Raw genomic sequence first — 19,826 nt, 5'->3', positions numbered from 1 at the left:
GTGTCTTTGAAAGCCTGGATGAATATACGGACAGTGTCACGTTTTATATCAGTTTTTGTGAAGGTGTGAGTGTACCAACAAAGACATTTTGTAAGTTCAATAACAAGCCGTGCCAAACTTCAGCAACTCCGTCAGGCTAGAGAGGACGCCTATCGAAGTGGGGACAGAGCCCTGAACGATTGCCCTAGAAACCAGCTGACAAAAGAAATTCACACCGGAAAAAGAAATTATGCAGGAAAAACTGGAAAAAAGCCAAGCCAGTCTGGCTTGGATTAAAATCGCTAACCAACTACAAGCAACCATCCCCCCAAGCGGAGAACAATAAAGGACTGACTTGAACACCTTCTCCTGCAGATTTGAAAAGGACACTTTCACACCCCACATACAGCCAGCCGCACCACCGACCACCATCGCACCTCCATGAACAGGATGTGAGACGTATCTTCCAACTTTCACAAGATCAACAAAGCTGCGGGCCAAGACATTAGTTTCCTCATCCTGCCTCAAAGTCTGCGCGGACCATCTCGCTCCAGTCTTCACACTGATAGATCGCTTGTACCATCCTGTTTCAAACGCTCCACCATCATACCAGTTCCCAAGAAACCTCTCAGGTCTGAATGACTTCAGGTCTGTCGCCCTGACATCTGTGGTCATGAAATCCTTTGAACGCCTCGTGCTGGATCACCTCAAGAGCGTCACAGGAAACCTTGCTGCACCCGCTGAAGTTTGCCTACTGAGCAAACAGGCCTGTGGATGACGCAATCAACATGGGACTGGACTTCATCCTAGAACACCTCGAAGGCGCGGGGACCTACGCGAGGATCCTGTTCGTGAACTTCAGCTCTGCGTTAACACCATCCCCAAACTCCTCTCCTCCAAGCTTCTCCAGCTCAGCGTCTCGCCTGCCATCTGCCTGATTTGGGCAGGACACAGCAGGTAAGGCTGGGGAGCAGAAGCACTTTTAAACGAACACTTACATCCCTAAAAATGTATTAGTGCTATAAGTTTTCTTTTTCTTTTGCTGTCGAACTCTCAAATGGGCTCGGTGTCCCGAAGTTTAATCGGCGCCCCTCCGCGGTCAGCGCACGGACACATCACAGTCCTCAAAAGGAGGAAAAAGCTTTGTCGTCCATATAATCTGAAATATAGGGGTAATCGTTTTATAATATTTTCTGAAGTTGCAGTGGGCATTAGTAGAGCTGTTCACATATATTTGGGTGACAATTGATCACCGTTTTGTGACATTTAGCAACGTTATAGTGAGCATATGTAGCAGAAAACGCACATCCACAAAATCCCAAATATTGGAGTGATCGATAAGTAGAGATGTCCATAAAAATGTTGGCGACGATTGATCACAGTTTTGCGATATCAAGTTAGGTTCAGCTTTTTGTCTTTAGTGAGCATATGCAGGCGTCTCCAAACGGTTTCCAATGAAATCAAACATGCAGCGATTCGAGTTGCCATCGGTTCGTCAACTCGTCTCCAGGGCAGTGAGATAGGGGTCTAATAGTTTGGCCAACATTCTAAATATGATTAAAATGACTCATATTGTATTTCATTTGATGTAATTATGCCTTCGTGAGAAAGGAAACATTGAAGCAATAAAATCAGTTTGGATTTCTTTGTGAGGATGTGTCAAGTAAAATTGCTTATTATTTCAGGTTTAAACAAGATTGCTGATATTGTATATTGCCTTATGTTATAATGCAGCAACATTGTTTACAGTATGGTGGGGAAACACTTTTAATGCCCATCACGAGAGGGAGATGACACATTCGGGTATTCATGTCTGTCCAGCCAAAATAAAAACAGCTGAGCAGAAAATGTAAACTCACATCACAACAACGAGTAATCATTGTGTTCTGGAGCTGAAATTAAGAAACACATCATCGTAATTATACATTGCCAGATAATGCAATGTTATGTAATGGCATAGACTGCGATTCAAGTCATAAGTTAGCCATGAAACATTTGTGGTTTGTAATTAACAATCAATTCTATTTAATTTCTTGAACTTCTCCAATTTCACGCTCTCACTATATATTATACAATGTACTATGTTTAATTGCCACCTCCTGCAATTTAGCAGTGAGTAAAATGCCACCCACAATGATGAAAAAAGCCAAATTAGCATAGCAAGTATTTTATGGCACGTCTCTCACTGGAAAGGTAATCTGTCTCGCTGGGACAGAGAAATGTCACTGGTGGCATGTTCGCAGGTCCGAAAAGAGTAATGACTACTGCAATTAATTTGCATCACAGGAGGAGCTGAGGTGACAGTATTCGTGCGAAAAGTAAATCCTTTTTCACTTTTTAAACATTCCTTTTTTTTTTCAAAATGCCACCTATCAGACTGTCATGTGAGCTATATAGAATCGGCGGAGGTGGGTCATCGGTTCCCCTCTCAGAGTAAACACGCTAGGTGTGGGCTAATTTTATGAAAACCCTCTTGATGTGCAACATACACACTGAAAAATCCCAGTTGCGCGTGCTTTGCATGGGAATGACATCGACTGTGATCTCAGGCTCAGACAGCTTGTGTTCCGTGTCAAACGCATTTAACCTGCAGAACCCAGGGCACGCGCACGCGCACACACGCACACGCACACAGTCTCACTACACAAAGCAAACACCTGCACATATATGCAGAGGCAGACACAGCAGCACAGTTTCAAGAGAAGTTATTCCACTTTTTCTTGCTATTTCATTCTGTGCACGTCCTTCGTTTGCAACCATCCCCTGTCCTCAAACCTTTGACGGGTTACAAATCTGGCATGCCATAATGTAAAATGTCAACGGGTGGAGAGAATAAAAAGGAAGTAGCCCATAAGTGAAATGTAGAAATGCACTCCACAGACGAGGGAGCAAGTAAGAGGGTTCTAATATGAAAGATGCAGCTATGCGTAACCTCCAGGAGCCTGAATGATTCATATGGAAATGAAGTTTTGCTCAGCTGTTGTTCAATCACACCTTGCCCTTGACATTTGCTCAGTGTCTCGCAGCAGTTAGGAGTTTTAAAATGTAAATCAGGAGCCGGATGTTCAGCTTTTCATTATAATCCAAGGGATATGACTGCTGATCTTCATCCAACAAGCCTGCAACATTGTTAAGCAGGGATGGCGGCTACATGGCGAAAGTGACACAATTCAGATTGTTTTCAGATTTTGGTTCCGCAGTACGTCATAGTGGCGTAAAGCGAAGGAAAGCAAATCAAATCGACTATCCTCGGAATCAAATAGCCAATGGCATACGCAAAACACCGGCGCCTATCAAGCCTTTCGGATACATTTATGTGTGTCTTTCCGATTCGGTATGAGAGCCGATCTTCTGTCATGGGGAGAAGGACTTCATCTTTTCCGTCAATTTGTGTTTCATTAGCCTCTCACGTGCTTGCTCTGCATTGTGTCTTTCATCCATATGTATGTTTAAGGGACATACACGCCTTTTTAGTTCTGCCCAGTCTTATTGTTTCTCTACATAATAGTCCTTGTTTTGCAGCTAATTGCGTATTCACCACATCCCCGAACGGTATACCGCTCATTGCAACGATCAGCTTTCAAAGGAATCAACACACACACAAAAACCGAATTGGGAAAACGGGTTATTATTGAGCAGAATTTCAATTGGACTCCGAGACCACTTCAAATGTAGACGGTCTTGTCACATAACTGGTGCTGAACACAAATCTCAACATTTCCGGAACCTCCAGTGCAACTCCACATTGTGTAGGGCTTGATACTGACAATCTATGTTTTACAGCATGCAAAGCCACCTCATTTATTGCAGCAGTAAAGTCACAATTGAGTGCTTTTATTTCATCGGGTCATTATCATACCCCTTGTGTTTAGGTAAGTCCATTTGTAAATGTAATGTAACTACAAGGTGGAAAAAGAGGCCACAAAGCCAATGAAACCAATGAGTACTCTGCGTTGCGCTGCTTCTGCAGTGGACTTGGGAGAAACATTTGTTTTTTTAAAAATTGTATTTAATGCAGCTAAAATGAGGCCGTGAAAAGAAAAACACATGTCACTAGAGGGCCTCTCTGTCTAATAGGACTCACTCATTTTAACTCCAAAGCCTACTGGATTGTTGGTTTTAAAGGTTTGCAGTGGCAATCAACTGCACACGTACAAGATACGAAAAGTCATTACTGATGATAAGGAAGGCATGGTCAACCACGAATTACTCTGCAACCATTGAATCTTCAGTATCTCTACGTTGTATAAAATGATATAACAGGGATGGCTTTGCTGCTCAGTAGCAGACGTTTTGCCTTAAGTACCTTACCTGACACTCTGTAGCTGTAATCTATCCGGGTCTGTGGCATTTAGAGAGCCTACAAAGCTTTCCACTGGAATGTTTTCCATCCTTGTGACAACCAGTGGGTCAGGGAAGAAGACCGGTCCTTCATTGATATCTAAAACTTTGACTTGAACGGTCGCTGTGGAGCTGGGGCCATAACCAACATCGGGAACCAGGGGGTCCTCATTCTCGACTTTGATGAATATCCTGTGAAACGCCGTGCCTTCGTAATCCAGAGGCTAAAAGAAAAAACAGTCAATGTTAAAGCACAGAAATTGAGATGACCAAATATATAGCTACAATATACCTTGACAACCGAAAGCATTCCCTCATTATTGTCCGGGTTGGTCTGGATCTCGAAGCTCCGTGTGGGATCTCCGTTGATGATGGAGTACACAGCTCTCCATGCCCCCTTAGCTGGGTCATCTCTATCATCTATTGTCAGGTTAACCACAACGCCTGCCGAGCCCTCGTATACGTAGGCTTCAAACTGCAGAGACACAGACAAAAAAATAAGAAAAATGATGAATCAATAGATGATGGGTTTGACAATTGACAATTCCCACTCTGGAAATGACGAGACTTAAAATACATCTTTATGAAGCAGCACATTTTAAAGCCAGAGGAGACCAAAGAGCTCTGAAGCAACGTGTCACTTCAGTTTCATTCAACACAGGGCATTGTAAACTCGGGGTTTATGTACTTTCAATATTTCATTGAGCAAATGTCTCATTGGTACCAATGAGACCATTTGAATCAATTATTACTTTTATTTGGCAAGAGGCTGAGGTAATACACAGTAACTGGACTGGTACTCGGTACACATGCATCTGTTCAGGTCTAATAATTGGATATTTTCCTAACGGTGACACCTAAGGGTGTCTTTGACCTTTTTGTTCTACACAGACCTGAAAGTAAGCTCGGATAATTACCACACTGATAGATAAACACAGATTTTTTTTGTTTTTAATAGTTATTACTCAGTGTCACTGTACCTACTTTGTATACTTCATCCTTCATTTTTGGTTTTTAGGAATGAAATGACACATAAAGAGAGTCAACACTCGTGTCCTTCATCACTAATTTCATACATTGCTTCTAATTCATTTTCCACTGTCAATCAAAATGCTCCCCACTGATCATGCTTGGCAAAAGGATTCAATCAATTAAATAGCCGAGCAGTCGACCTGCAAAATTCAACAAGGTGTACACTCTCAAGTGAAAAAGATACAGACACGGAAAACCCATCTGTACGTGTGTGTGCGTGTACCTATGTCTGTGTTTGTCAGCACCATTATAGTCTCAGAGCTTAAAGTGTAATCTTGCAAACACTAAACACTCTACTTAAGAGCACAACTGAAGTCGAGATAAATGCATCTGTTGTCACACCGCAGTATTGTTGTTTCATAGATTACCTTCTAAAAGCTACACCCTACTGAAAACCATCCATTTGTCTGGGGAGAGACAATCATTGATTTTTTTCCTTGATCTTTTTCTTTATTTATCCAATACTTGTTTAAAGCACTTAAACCATCCAGTCAGTTAATGCCCAGAGGAGAGAACCACAATGTTCACTCGTGGAGTTCACTCCCCAACAAAGGTATTGGAACAGTGAGGCCAATTCCTTCATTTTTACTAGACTTTACACCGATTTGATCGGGCTGATCGGTATCGGCCGATGTTTAGCATTTTATGCTATGACGTCATTGATCGGCTCCGCAAAAGACATTTACTCCGCGTCACCGTGTGCACAGTACATTTGAATCCAAAAGCTAGTTTATTTTTAGCCTTGTCGCGTGTCTTTTGACGTAGTACTGTAAATATCTCACGTCATTTAAATTAAAAAAAAAAAAAACCTCGGCGGTGTGGGACAGACAACGCGTCGGAGACAGGCAACACGTAATGCCCGGATCAGACTACAAGACAAATTCGCTCATTCACGACTGCACTACGTCAGACGACTGCAATAAAATCTTGTATTCCGCATCCCGTTTTTTACGATCATTGGGCTTTATCTTGTCAACTCAAATGCGACCGGATACACTCGTTACCGTGACGACGACGACAACAAGAATGGAGCGATCCGACGGTATTATAAGGACAAAATGTGTGTTGGTGGTCACCGGTGGTCAGGACAGGAGAGGACGTTCGTTTAAGGCTTGCTTGAGGAATGTCGACGTACTTTGAATACGAAACGGCTCACAAGCAGGCAATCAAATGTTATGTAGCCTAGCAAGCTAGCGGTAGCATGAACGGTTGGACGTAAACATGCCGACGTTCTGTCCAATCATGCTCTAACATTTCGGTGTGGGTGAAGGAATTTAATTAAAAATAAAGTCATTTAATGACAGTAAGTTAGCACCCATTATTTCTGTCATGACTGATTAGAATCCACGATCTGACTAGAGCAGTGATTTCCAACCTTTATGGAGGCAAGGAACATATTTTACAATTGAAAAATCTCATGGCACACCAACAAAAAGTGGATACATTAATTACTTTATTTACTTCCTGCCGTCTAATAGAAGACCATTCATTTGTTCCGTCTGTCACTATGCCTCACTGGCATAAATAGAGGAACAAAGATACATTATTTATTGTAAATATCAGTTTTTGAGCAATTAAGTACACATGTATATACAGTAAATGAACAGGTCATTTAAATAGACACATTCCTCCATCTTGCGATCGGATCGGTTATCCTTTTTTTAAACTCGCTGATCGGTGATGGGCCCCAAAAAGGGGTTCGTTTCTTGTCGCTCCTTCTATCTGTCCCACCCCATCATCATCCACAACCAAGCCACACACACAATTACATCTTGAGCTTACATGACTGACTACTGTCATTATATGGGGGCTGTATAAAAAAAAAAAATCCCCTTAATCATCACTGACAGTAAAAAAAAAAACCAGTCCATTGTTGAAAACAACACATACTCACACAATTCTTGAAAAAAATAATAAAAAAAAAGCACAATCTTGTTGATTCTTTGGTGCGGGCAGCGTGGGTTCAGGTCCCACCCAGTGACGCTGTGAATGGTTGTCCGTGTCTGTGTGTGCCCTGTGACTGACTGGCGACCAGTTCAGGGTGTAGTCTGCCTTTAGCCCAATGGTAAAAACTTCCCATAAACCCACTCCTAAACGTTGTGTAAAACCTCCCCAGAAGAGTTGAAGCTGTTATAGCTGCAAAACACCAAATTGATCGGTATGGATTAGGAATGGGATGTCACTTAATTTCACATGTGAGTCAAGGCAGGTGAGCGAGTACTTTTGGCAATATTGTGTATTAATACATCAGGTTCATGACCGTGCATTTAGGAGCTTAGACCAGCTGACTAGGAATAAGACAAATATGCTTTGTGAAACTGCCAGTTTTGGAGGTGTTCGATTTGCTCAAACTAAAAGGAAGAAACCTCGAGAGAGAGAGAGAGAGAGAGAGAGAGAGAAAAAGATTTCCTCCATCTCCCTTCATCTAAACCTTGCTCTGTTTGGGTACATGATGATGATCCATTTTACTCTTATTCCTCGATGGCCACGTTTGCCACGTTCTTTACCTACTTGACTCAAAAGTGTTGCCACTGCGATGCTAGTATACTGGCCATATGTCACACAGTGACTACACTGAGCAAAAAGCACACTGTATGTATCGTTATAGTTGTGCTATACTATCTTGGTCACGGTAAAAAAAACAACACACATTCGACAGTGCTCATAATTAAAAGAGACACTCCGCAACCCGCAGGGCTAACAATATGTTAGTAAAGTAGACAAACGTTAAGGTCACTGAGTTGCAACGCGGCATGGAGAAAGGTCCGCGTTACAATGAACGGGTGCTCGACTTGCATTTGACGATGTGATGCTCCCACACTATCGCCATTTGTCTTTTTTCTCTCACTCTTCTCATTCGGGCGTCGCATTTTGCAACCGCTGTCTTCCCGCTCCTCAGATGAATGCGTCACACATCGCCGACCGTTAGCACGTTGTATCACATACGCCGCTGCCTGCTTCCGTCTTTGCAAAAAAAAAAAAAATTTTAAAAAAGGATTTGCAGTTTTGCTCTTGAATGTGATTTTTGACGCGAGCCCAGCACACATATACAGGTCATGTGCATCAGCGGACACAGATTGACCATTCTTTTTGCGGCCCTGATCATTGTTTCTACGTCTAGGACGGGGGACGCACATCAAATGAGATCCCTGTGGTTTATTCATCCATCCATTTTCTGTACCGCTGATCCTCTATTATATTTTACAAATGTATGATCATTATTCACTGGAGTAATGATATATTAGCATTGACACATTGATGAATCTTAGTTGTGTATTTTTGATTCCTTAGTCTTACTTTGCTTTCCACTTTCTTTGTTAGAGTGTTTCGCCGTGATTGGCTCTGGCAGTGGAGCGTGTTGCCGTGGTGCAGTCCTGGAAGCGGGGAGTTTTGGGCTCAAGTCTTTTGCCTGTGGTCCTGGCGCCTCCATCTGCCCAAGGCGGAATGATCTCGCGTGGCTCTGTCTCTGCGGCTGCGGGCTGTGAGTGGCTCTGGCTCACGATGCTGGTGGCCCTCCATCACGGTGTCGCCTTACTCTTCGTCTCATTTCTCAGCCACGTCTCGTCGGCCATGGCGTGTCGTTTAATCGTCTTTAATCAACAGAATAAATGCTTTGACGCGTGGGACGGGTGGTGTGGGATGGCCCAAAGAAGGGGAGTGGGTATTCCTAGAGACTATTACTTGTATTGCTGTTCCAATTATGAAATTTCAAATGTAAACAACAATTACAGGATTTTGGCTTGCTTAACGTTGAGTCCCAGTGAAGTGCAGCCAGACTAAAAATTGTGCATTGAGACGGCACCAGTGTGTGTAGTATATCTGGAATAAAAGCAATAATGACTCCTCTGCCCACACGACGCTTTTCAGATTGGCAACTCACCTCCGTCTAACCTCCCTCATGCTTTTTTTTTTGTACTTCCTTTACATTTCCGGCACAATAGGAGTATGCCTGCAGAGTTAATGCGCTCACCTGTGGCTTTATTAAATATAATCAGGGTCACCCAATGGTGCAAGGGAAAATAAACTTGCAACTTGAATGTCGTTCGACTTGAGTGAATGAAATTCAAAGAGAAAACACGGTGGAGGCCTGCGCAGCCCTTGTAGTTCAAGTCATTGAATGAATATTGAATTGAATTATATATATTTTATGGTGACAAGGATTATGAAGCATTTGTGGAGGGGTTTCTGGTTTGGAACAAAAAGCAGAAGACTAGCTCCGACACAAAATGCGGAAACAGGGAGTCTTAATATTCAGCCGGACCCTCTCAATCTGACATCTGTCCCTTAGTTCATGTTAATAGAATGCTCCACCTATGTGTATATGTCGCATGTCCAAACAGAGTGTGAACTGAATTCCTCGTCAGTAGAACAAATAAAGCTTCTTTCTCTCTGCACCGGGTGATTGAAAAGTAACTCGTAACGTATTTCTGAACTTTAATTCTTACAAGAAATGAACATGAGAAGAAAGTGTATTGCATGGAGTTTTATTTCAAATTCGATACGGGCGCCAGCATCAGCCACCAGTTTCTCGAGCCGCCTGGGAACCGCATGAACTACTTTCACAAGGAATGGAAGACAGAACTTCCCGTATTCGCCCTTCAAGTTCTTCCAAAGTCGTTGGTTAGGTGGGAGAGACTTGCTCCTTTAATCATGGAAGATACACCAAGAAATTGAGACAAATATTATAACATATGAATACATTTTAAGTATTTGAAAATAGGGAGTTACTTTTCAATCATTTCACTAAATGTCACGAAATAACACCAATCAACAGTTGAAATTCTGAGACGCAATGTTGTCATCAGTGGCAAACAACAATGGTGATCATTGACAATTGGAAACTGGTGGCAGCTATTGTTTGAATCGCAAGATTTAGCTAATGTACGTAGACGATAATGTAAGCGGTGGAACGGTGAACACAATCGACGGTTTGCTTCAGATCATGGTTTTGTGATCAAGGTTTCCGTTTCGGTGTACATTGACTGTTCGGAGAATCAATTGTCTTGTATTGTCGGGTTCAAACTGAAAGAATGAGGTGGCCTAACATTTGACACGTCATTGTAAAAGTAGGCAGCAAGGGAGGAGACTGTATTAGTTGCAAATAAATTCATCGTGAACGGACAAAAAACAACAAATAGTTATTCACTAAAATGTGTTGGAATCTTTTATGCATACTGGGAACAAAAGTGTATCTTCTAAATTACAAAAGTAAAAATGTCTCTTAAAACGCTGACCCTTGAATTAGTGCATACAAAGGAATTGACTTTTACAACCACCTTATCCTGTATTATCAACAACATAAAATAAAGCACAAACATCTTTAATCAATACAAACGACATTTTCTTGTTGTTATGCTCCTTTTGCGGTGCCTTGAGGTAGAGAGCTGTTTGTATCCATATCAGTAAGGCATAAATATTTGATTAGGCACAGCGAGGAGGACGACAGACCCGCATGTCCTTTTTTGTGGCTTTGCACATGAAACATCACTCATCCCAGCTCATATCCCTAATTTAAGACAGGGCATTGTGCTGTGTTAGTGGAAGAGGCAAACAAACATAGCACTGAGGTATAGACAAGAAATAGAAACTGCATAAAAGGCATGTTTTGTTTTATTAACTCGCCCCGAGTGAAACGGAAAAAAAACGCGGTCCGTAAGGGCATATTGTACCGTGCAGAGCATAATGAGTACTGTCTCAGCCCTACTGTTTAGTCTTCTTGCATCTGAAGTTGCAGACCAAACTGCATAAATAACAAGCCAAGACAGAAAAGAAAATCCTTACTACTTTGTTGTGTTTTGAAATACGGTCTATGTTTATGTAACCTTTCAAACCACAGCCTGACACAGTGAGGACTTACAAAATAGGTGCTTGATGCAGCTGGTACAAAAACCTCTGCAACCTGTGGAGTTAGTACAATTTATCTCTCTGTTTTTTCTTCTCATTTCAACATGATTGAAGAAGATTGAGAGGGATAGACGACTCCTACATTGTATTAGATAAAAAGCTTTTCGATGAATGTGACATTCGGCAAAGCATTATTTGACATGACAAGTTCAAGTCAGAATAAAAACGAAGTCTAAAACAACTATACTACAGAGCTATGTGAATTATTATTTGAGCTATTTAGCTATGAAGCTATTTAAAAGCCTGTGTGTTACATTGGATAGCAGCAGACAGCATCTCATCTCACAAGAAAGGTAAGACATCTTGTCATTGCGGGGGTTTTCTCAAAACTACACTATTTGCCGAGCTTGACACTTGTCATTCACAGCTTGCAAGCATATGTACTGTGAATATTTTTCTCCTGGAAAAAGCAGCCCTACGGCGTAATTAATGTGGGGGCAGAAACTGAGTCCCGCTCCACCCTTCTTTTCGACAGTGTACCACGAAAACACAGCGCTGACCAATATTGAGTGGCAGAAAGACAGGAGTGCTCGAATACAAATAGTCCTGGCATAATGTGGATACACACACGCGGAAATACATGTCACCCTTTGTACAACTCACCTTGCCTGACATACAGTCCACAAATCCTTTCCTATTGGCTCTTTGTTTTAAATGTTATTTCTGGTCAACTGTGCACTCGCATCTCCCAGAGACAGCAATGCGTGTACCCAAGCAATCATGCACTCCCGACACCAATCCGTAAAAGCCGTTAACCATCCCCCAAGAAAGGCCTGCGGTGACAGCACCCTGCTGCCCCACGCATGGCGCTGCATCCATCACTGCTAACATCTTGATCCGTGGGACAGATGGATTGCAGGGATAGCATATTGTCAGGCCATCATAGAGGAGAACATTTTGGGCTGTTGTGGGCAGAAGGCGAGCGGAAAGAGAAAATCTGGCTGCTTGTCATTAGGGTTGATTGACGGGAGGGATAAGGTCCATTGCCATCTTATTATGGGTAATTCGGGGGAAAAGACACAGTGAGACATTGTGTGGGATTAGCTGGGAGCAGAGGCATGCAAAGTGGGAGAAAGAAAATGTCCAATCAATAAATCCTGTGGAGGTACAGATGATACATTTAAAAAAAACAATTATATATATATATATATATACACAAATTGGGTGTGAGATGGAAGCGTTGTAAAGGTTCGTGAGCAGGCAAAGACAGCTAAATGAATAGTCTGCTAACAGTCTCAGCTAAAGTTGCCTTAATAATATCTATAGAAGTCCCCCGGAGCAGTGTGAGCAACAAACAAACCCCAGCGACCATCTATTCAAAATAACAATAGACTATATTATAGACTGTAGAGGAATATTCTTTGGACTCCTGCTACCAGGATGTTGCGACTTGGGTATAAAAGCTGAACCATATTTTTTGTGTTAGCTTATATTTGGTCAATGGAAGGTATCAATGTCTTAAATAAGAAAGAAAAACAAATCATCTAAAAGAAGGAATTCTGGGACGTCAGTCCTGGAATGAGCCGATGAATAATTGAAACAGTTAACGCTCGGGCGGTGACACAAATCCTGCACAGACACACACTTGCAAATAAACTCGCAGTATGTTGGTGGTCAGTTGCGAGGTCATTTAGAATTCATGGGCAGGTTGAAAACCATTGGGGGGGGGGGGGGGGGGGGGAAGTGCGGAAGGATTCATAAAGGGATCTTATAGCACCTTCAAACACTTGCTTTTTAAAAGGCCCATTCCTTTATGCTGTTAACCGTCTCTCTTCCTCGAGAGAAATGAGAACATTAACTGGGACACGGACATGGTGCACTCTGAACGGCCCCGCTAAGCCCTCTGAGCTGTAACATTTCACATCTGAGCTGTGCTCCTTACAAGTGCCCCTGACACCCCAATGCATCATGGGAGGGCTTCAAGGGAGGTTTTGGTTGGGGCACAGTGTGATAAGTCTCAAAAACAGATTGCATCTGAGGGTGTTTCCATTAACAACAACACAACATCAGTGTTACAAGCGCACCTCGGGGCGCAGGCGGCAGCACTCGGCAACGATCGACACATCCATCAAGAGAAGCAGAAATGAGCATTGATTGTGACCTTTTTTCATTTGTATTTATTTATTTTAACGCATTTATTGCAGCTTATGACCGCCAGGCAGATTCAGCCTGTTTTGCAAATGCCTTGAGGCACTGCGGACAGAGAACACGTTCACTCCCACTCTTGCTTACGATTCCCTTGTCGTGCCTGTGCACCCATATCATCCAATTAATAAGAGGTCTTCTTTTTTGTCCAATACATTATTGTATTTGCAGACTCTGTGATGCTGGCTGGGCTTACCTTGAGATTTTATTGAGAAGATTTTTTTTTCCCATACAAAAAAGTCAAGTTCTTACAGCTATAAAAAAAAAAAAAAAAAAAAAAAGGCACGCTGGGGGTTCAAAATGTAGCATAGACAACTCAACACCATAAAAGATTTGTTGCGTGACAGTGCAGTAGTCTTCTTGGACTACAGTTCACTATCCCAACTATTGTAATGAAAACAAATCTCAATAGATAACATTATTGAATTTTGTCATATTTTAACATTCCACTCTCTAAAACAGACATACCCAAATCAATAACTTTTATGCAGTCAATTGCTGTATTGTACTACTGGACCCCATAGCTGTCTTTTGAATAAAGTGATGACAAAATAATACTCAACAACCAGAGCATGTTTCAATCTTTTTTTATCAGGATATTGAAGTGTCCTTGATGCGTTGGAAACCTGCTCTAAAAATCAGACCTCCTTTTAGCAGTTAACAAACGATTCCCTCATTGTTTGCAGAGCAGCTACACTATACTGACGACAGGTAAAAAAAAAAAAAAAAAAAAGAAATTCCCTGTAAAAGAAGGAGTTGAAGGAAAAACCGAATCGGTGTTTCTCACCAGTGGATGTGTGAACTCAGGGGCATGGTCGTTCTTGTCCGTAATAGTAATTGTTGCTGTGGCTGTTCCTGTCAGGCCCACCTCACTTCCTGCCATGTCCTTGGCCACAATCTGAAGCTCATACGTTGTGGTTGGCAATGTCTGGAAAACAAAGAGTGATTTTGTTTTTAGAATTATGCCAGAAAGCTAAAAATTCACATATTAGCATACAGTATATTACCATGACTTGTTTGTGATGTTTTACTGTATTAGAAATGTAATTCAATTATTACCCACTCAAAGGTGTGGTGCCCCAGCCAGAAACCTGCAAATTGCAACGTTCCATGAACTGACTTTCAAAATTGGCATTGGTTTTCTTTAGTGAGCAATGTTATGATTACCGGCACATCTGAACATGACCTCAGATCCATCTTTTATAGATGAATTTATTTTTTGTGTCCGGTGTCAACTGCCACAATGAAGCGTTTCTCGTGACAACCTGGGATCAGATAACACTCACCATCCAATTCAGAGCATCTCCACCCTGAACAGACTGCATTTCAAAATGACACAGACTCATATCGGTTTTCCAATATGCAGCAAGCCTGGAGTACAGCCCCACAGCACTAGTATAAAAAAAAAAACACTCACTGTAAATATGGCAATAAAAACATGATATAGGGCCTTCCACTATACATTGGAATCCGTTTCATGCACAAAATGTCCAGACTCTAATCCAGCAAAGAAACATTCTTCTCCAACAGAAACTGCTGATGCCGTAATCTGAGTAACCAGTAAAGAAAGTAACCTTTCTTAAACATCACATTTTATACAAGCACTAAACAGTAATGTGTATATTGTCTTTACACTGGGTACAGGCGCAAAGTTGTTCATAATAGCTGACTCTATGTTTTCACGTTTAATATCTCTCGCAGTCAAAAATGCTTGTAAACCAGCACTGAAAAAATATACTTTTGGAAAATAACTTCTCGATTTCTCGAGCATGACGATAGATAACATTTCCCTCCATGTAACCTGAAAACCCCTGCTACTCTATGGTACGTATTTGCTGTTTTGAGTATTGCTACAAAACAATGTAGGCAATTCAAAAAGGCCACTTTAAGCTAGGTCAATTGAAGCTTATTGTTCTGCATTGCACCACATAACTGTTTTTTTGTAAATAGATTTCTTCTTGAGCCTCAGTAGGAACTTCACAATAACAGTATGTTGCAGAGGAGCGAAACATGAAGTAAGAGGATTGCATCCACAAGAATCCCGCTATTTGCCGAAATTCATGCCTCAAGAGAACAAATAACATGCGGTGGGCTCTGGTAGAGCTAGCGCTTCTGTTCCAAAGTGCACTGCAGTGTTTCTCCCGATAGGAACTAGAGCAGGATGCTGCAGACACACTGGCGTCTGAGGTCAACACCGTGAAGTGAGATACGATCCTCCAAGAGATGAACTGGAACACCTGCAAACTTGTGGCAGTGCAGTTGACTGCCAATATTAGCCGTTAATGCTAACAGTTGACTTGTCAAAGGTTAAGTGTTACTTTGAACAGTTACTTTTGAACTTGAAACCATGAGCAGTCTAAAGTCTCTCATATAGTCTGCTTGGTTCGACTCGGAATCGGATTCATTGAATTCTTTGCACTTGTATTGAAAAAGTAGAGTTAAAATGTTGGATTTGTTTTCCTTCTGAGCAAGGATAAAAACATAATGGTGATAAATTATATTTTTTCACCTCGTGGAATTTCAGTGTTATATTGAGCACTCTTAAATAAATTCTGGTCTCAGTATAGCACATTTTATTATAGGTTCAAAGTAATCACAGGAACACTCTTGCTTGTTTTATTTCCCTACTAAAGTTATAATGTGCAGCTTTTCACGAGGCCTCTAAAACCAGATGCCTTGTGGACAACCTTTATAGGCCAGTAATCAGCCGAGCTCTGCTTGTTTTGCAGATCTTTTGCAAAGAAACAATTCGACCTCTATCCATTTTGTTCTCTCCCACTCATCTTGTTCAGGGTCGCGGGTGATCTATCACAGCTGGATACACCCTGGACTGGACACCAGTCAACTGGGGACCCAATTCAATGCTCACTCACATTTGCACCTATAGGTCATTTTAGCTCTAAATGTTAGCCTTCAATCAACTCACAATGCCTGTTTTTGGAAAGTGGGAGAGAAACTGCATTATCCCAACAAAACGCAGTTAAGCAGGGAGATAATATGCAAACTCCACACAGAAAGGCCTCAGCAAAGATTTCAAAACCAGAAGCTCACCTTGCCTGAGACTGCAAGGCTGATGCGCTCACCACAAGCCGCACCGTGTCACTCAGTCAAGCCTATATAGGCCTGATAGGCCTATACATGACCAATAGGATCTGTGATCATTCAATTATGAAATGTTAGAATATGTTTGCTTCATCAGACTGTTTAATTGTTCGAGCTACACACAGATCAGCTGAGCTGTATCGTGTTTTTTGTTTTAGTGTGGTTTTGGTGGACCTGTGCCCAAGATCGCTGGCACTACAATCCGTTTCATCTCAGATTAAACACTCAAAAGCCACTGGCACCTCAAAGCTCATGTTGATCATGATGACATTAGTCAGAAACTCGATGCAGTCAGAAACTATATGCATGGAATTACATGACATGACAATGTTGGTCTTTTAAATGAGGGATATCTTGATTGTCAAAACATTTTCACATTTCACGTAAACTAAAAAAGAAAACAAAAACAGATGCACGCACCGCTCACATTTTTCCAGATATAAGAAGTTACGTTACATGGCGCAATACAGATAATATTCCTACAGTACTTTGAATGAACGAAAAGGAAACACTACTTGAGCAGATTTAACTTTCTTCGGAATTTTATGTTGAGACACAATTCAAGCTCCAAGGCTTGTTGTATCTTCTAAACTCTATCCATTAAAACAGCTGCTCCAGGGGAACTGGGAGAGTGCCTGAGATAATAAACAGGTGTTCCTATCAATCAATGGTTGGTCACACACGGTGGCAGCAGTGAACCTGAGAAACTTTTGAATGACAAAATGCTGTGAAAGCAGATGGTGCTCTACAGACCTGTGAATCTAATGCGCAATTACACACCGCATGAAAAAAAAAACCCACACAAATACACCTGTACACAGACATACACTTTTGCCCTCCAGCTGGAGAGGGCTGGGCTCCAGGATGCTTGCAGTCTCGGTGGTGTCTAAAAACATTGTGCGTGGTCTCCTCTGGAGCTTGACAATGTCTTAATGAGACTTTCCAGAGTCTCAACTCAATTATAACGTCCCTGCCAGTGCTTGGCCCAGAAACCATGTTTCCGTCTCCTCAGTGCCGAAGTTAGAGCAAGTGGGAATTTTCTCTGAAGGTGTCAGAAAGATGCGGGCAAAGTGTTGATTGAGATACCTCCTTCAGTTTTGAGCTCCTTTTGGATTTGGCCAAAGACCCGATTGGGATGCAGATAACGAATCTGCCTCATGGATGCATCTATTAACTGAACAAGGCCGTTTGAAAACCAGTTTTTGTTCATCAAAATGCTTCATTGCATCAAGAGAGGTATGAGCCACCAGTCCCTGAACTATTGTACTTGGACTAAAAATAGCAATTGCTTCCACTGTATGAAATAATATTAAAAAGCCATAAAGCCAAGCGTGATAAAAATTTGTAAGCCACAAGTGTTTTTCTTAAGCAGTGTGTATTTGTGAAAGCTGTTAAGAAAACGAACAAAGGTAATGGAGGGGCGTGCACCACGTGCTATTGACAGGCCTGGTTTCAGCGACTTGTGATCCGAGAATGACATTTCCGGCTGTCAAACTGTGCCTTGAATGGATTTCATCAAAGCCCTTGAGTAAGGAATGAGGAAGGAGGGGGTGAGACAGGAATGGCGAATAGGTAGGAAAAGGACAAGAAGAAAACGAGCCGGAGAAACAGTGGGATGTCTCGTGACACACCGCGTTCACTTGCTGTGGAGGTATGACGTCATGATCCAAATTGCAGGAAATTCTTTTGTCTCCTGTGGCCTTTTCTCGCTTGCTTTGCACATCAAATCATAGGCAGTTTCCTTTCAACTTGGATGAATGATGACACCCATATCACACAAGGCTTGAAAGACAAATTCAAGCAGTGATATGAAAAGCAACTTGTGCCGGTGGTATTCCTGTAAGAAACACTGGTGGTCTCACAACTTGAACCTTCACCTGCTCCCTTCTTTATTTTTCTCCGCCTCGTCTAAAAACTCCGAAATTCAACACAATCCGTTCTCGTTTAATCTCAACATAGAATACATTGCATTACAGAAATGATCGGCGGAATAAAAACAATCAACCAGACAATTACACAGAAAGCTGATCACTGTTCACCAGCATGCTGAACTTCAGATTTTGGATTGCTCTGAGTTTATAAAATGCCATCTGCCCGTAACAATGTTGTATTGTAAAGGGAATGTAAGTGTTTTTGGTTTTTGTTGTAGCTGTTGTTTTTTCTCTCTCACACTTTAGACTGCTATGCCGGATTGAAGGACCACATGCATGTATTGGAGATCCTCTCTTCTTGAACCTGGTACTTGCAGTGGGGGCAGGGTCTTTCCTATTTTCCTACCCAAGGGGAGGGGGTGGGGGTCGGATGCCTGGGGTGGTCCTCGAGGTGTTCTTGGATGAAGTACAGTCCCATGTTGACTGCGTCATCCACAGACCTGCGTCATCCAGCAGGGGTCTTGTGTCGCTCTTGAGGTGGTCCAGCATGAGGCGTTCAAAGGACTTCATTACCACAGACGTCAAGGCGACAGGTCTGTAGTCATTCAGTCCTGAAATTTCAGGTTTCTTGGGGACTGGGATGATGGGGGAGCGTTTCAGGCAGGATGGGACTTCACACAGTTCCAAAGATCTATTGAAAACTGGATTGAGCTGGTCCGTGCAGACTTCAAGCAGGACTGCTTTGTTGATCTTTTGTTGTCTAAAGACACGTTTCCCGTTCTGTTTGAGAATGGTAATGCAGAAGGGAGATTCAGAGGCGTGATGGTGATCGTCGGTGGTGTGGCTGGGTGGGTGTGGGGTATGAAAGTGTCCTTTTCAAATCTGCAGTAGAAGAAGAAGCGATGATCACCGCTTGTAGTTGGTTAGTGATCGTGATCCTCACCAAACTGTCCCAGAGTCGTTAGCACCAACTGCTTTTCTGCATAATTTCTCTTGGCAACGTTGACTTCTTTTGTCAGCTGGTTTCTGGCCTGATTGTACAGGGCTGGGTCCCCACTCCGACAGGCGCCCTCTTCAGCCTGGCGAGGTTGTTGATGTTTGGCAGCGAACCACCGCTTGTTGTTATTCATACATCCATCCATTTTCTGAGCCGCTTCTCCTCACAAGGGTCGCGGGCGTGCTGGAGCCTATCCCAGCTGTCATCGGGCAGGAGGCGGGGTACACCCTGAACTGGTTGCCAGCCAATCGCAGGGCACATACAAACAAACAACCATTCGCACTCACATTCACACCTACGGGCTCCAATTCATGCATGTTTTTTGGGATGTGGGAGGAAACCGGAGTGCACGGAAAAAACCCACGCAGGCACGGGGAGAACATGCAAACTCCACACAGGCGGGGCCGGGGATTGAACCCCGGTCCTCAGAATTGTGAGGCTGACGCTCTAACCAG

General features: G+C 42.5%; 1 protein-coding gene across 1 annotated transcript in view; it reads right to left on the bottom strand.

The window, feature by feature from the left end:
* The window catches only part of cdh13 (cadherin 13, H-cadherin (heart)), a 265,858-nt gene that overhangs the window by 39,775 nt on the left and 206,257 nt on the right, over positions 1-19,826 (bottom strand). The window contains exons 9-11 of the mRNA XM_061775059.1: positions 14,189-14,329; positions 4,613-4,795; positions 4,291-4,544 (exon numbers count right to left, since the gene is read on the bottom strand). Coding sequence (XP_061631043.1) covers positions 4,291-4,544; positions 4,613-4,795; positions 14,189-14,329 — 578 coding nt within the window. The remainder of the gene's footprint in view (positions 1-4,290; positions 4,545-4,612; positions 4,796-14,188; positions 14,330-19,826) is intronic.

This window comes from Phyllopteryx taeniolatus, chromosome 5, assembly GCF_024500385.1.
Source record: "Phyllopteryx taeniolatus isolate TA_2022b chromosome 5, UOR_Ptae_1.2, whole genome shotgun sequence".
Classification (NCBI taxonomy): domain Eukaryota; kingdom Metazoa; phylum Chordata; class Actinopteri; order Syngnathiformes; family Syngnathidae; genus Phyllopteryx; species Phyllopteryx taeniolatus.
This window is presented reverse-complemented; position numbering and strand designations above follow the sequence as displayed.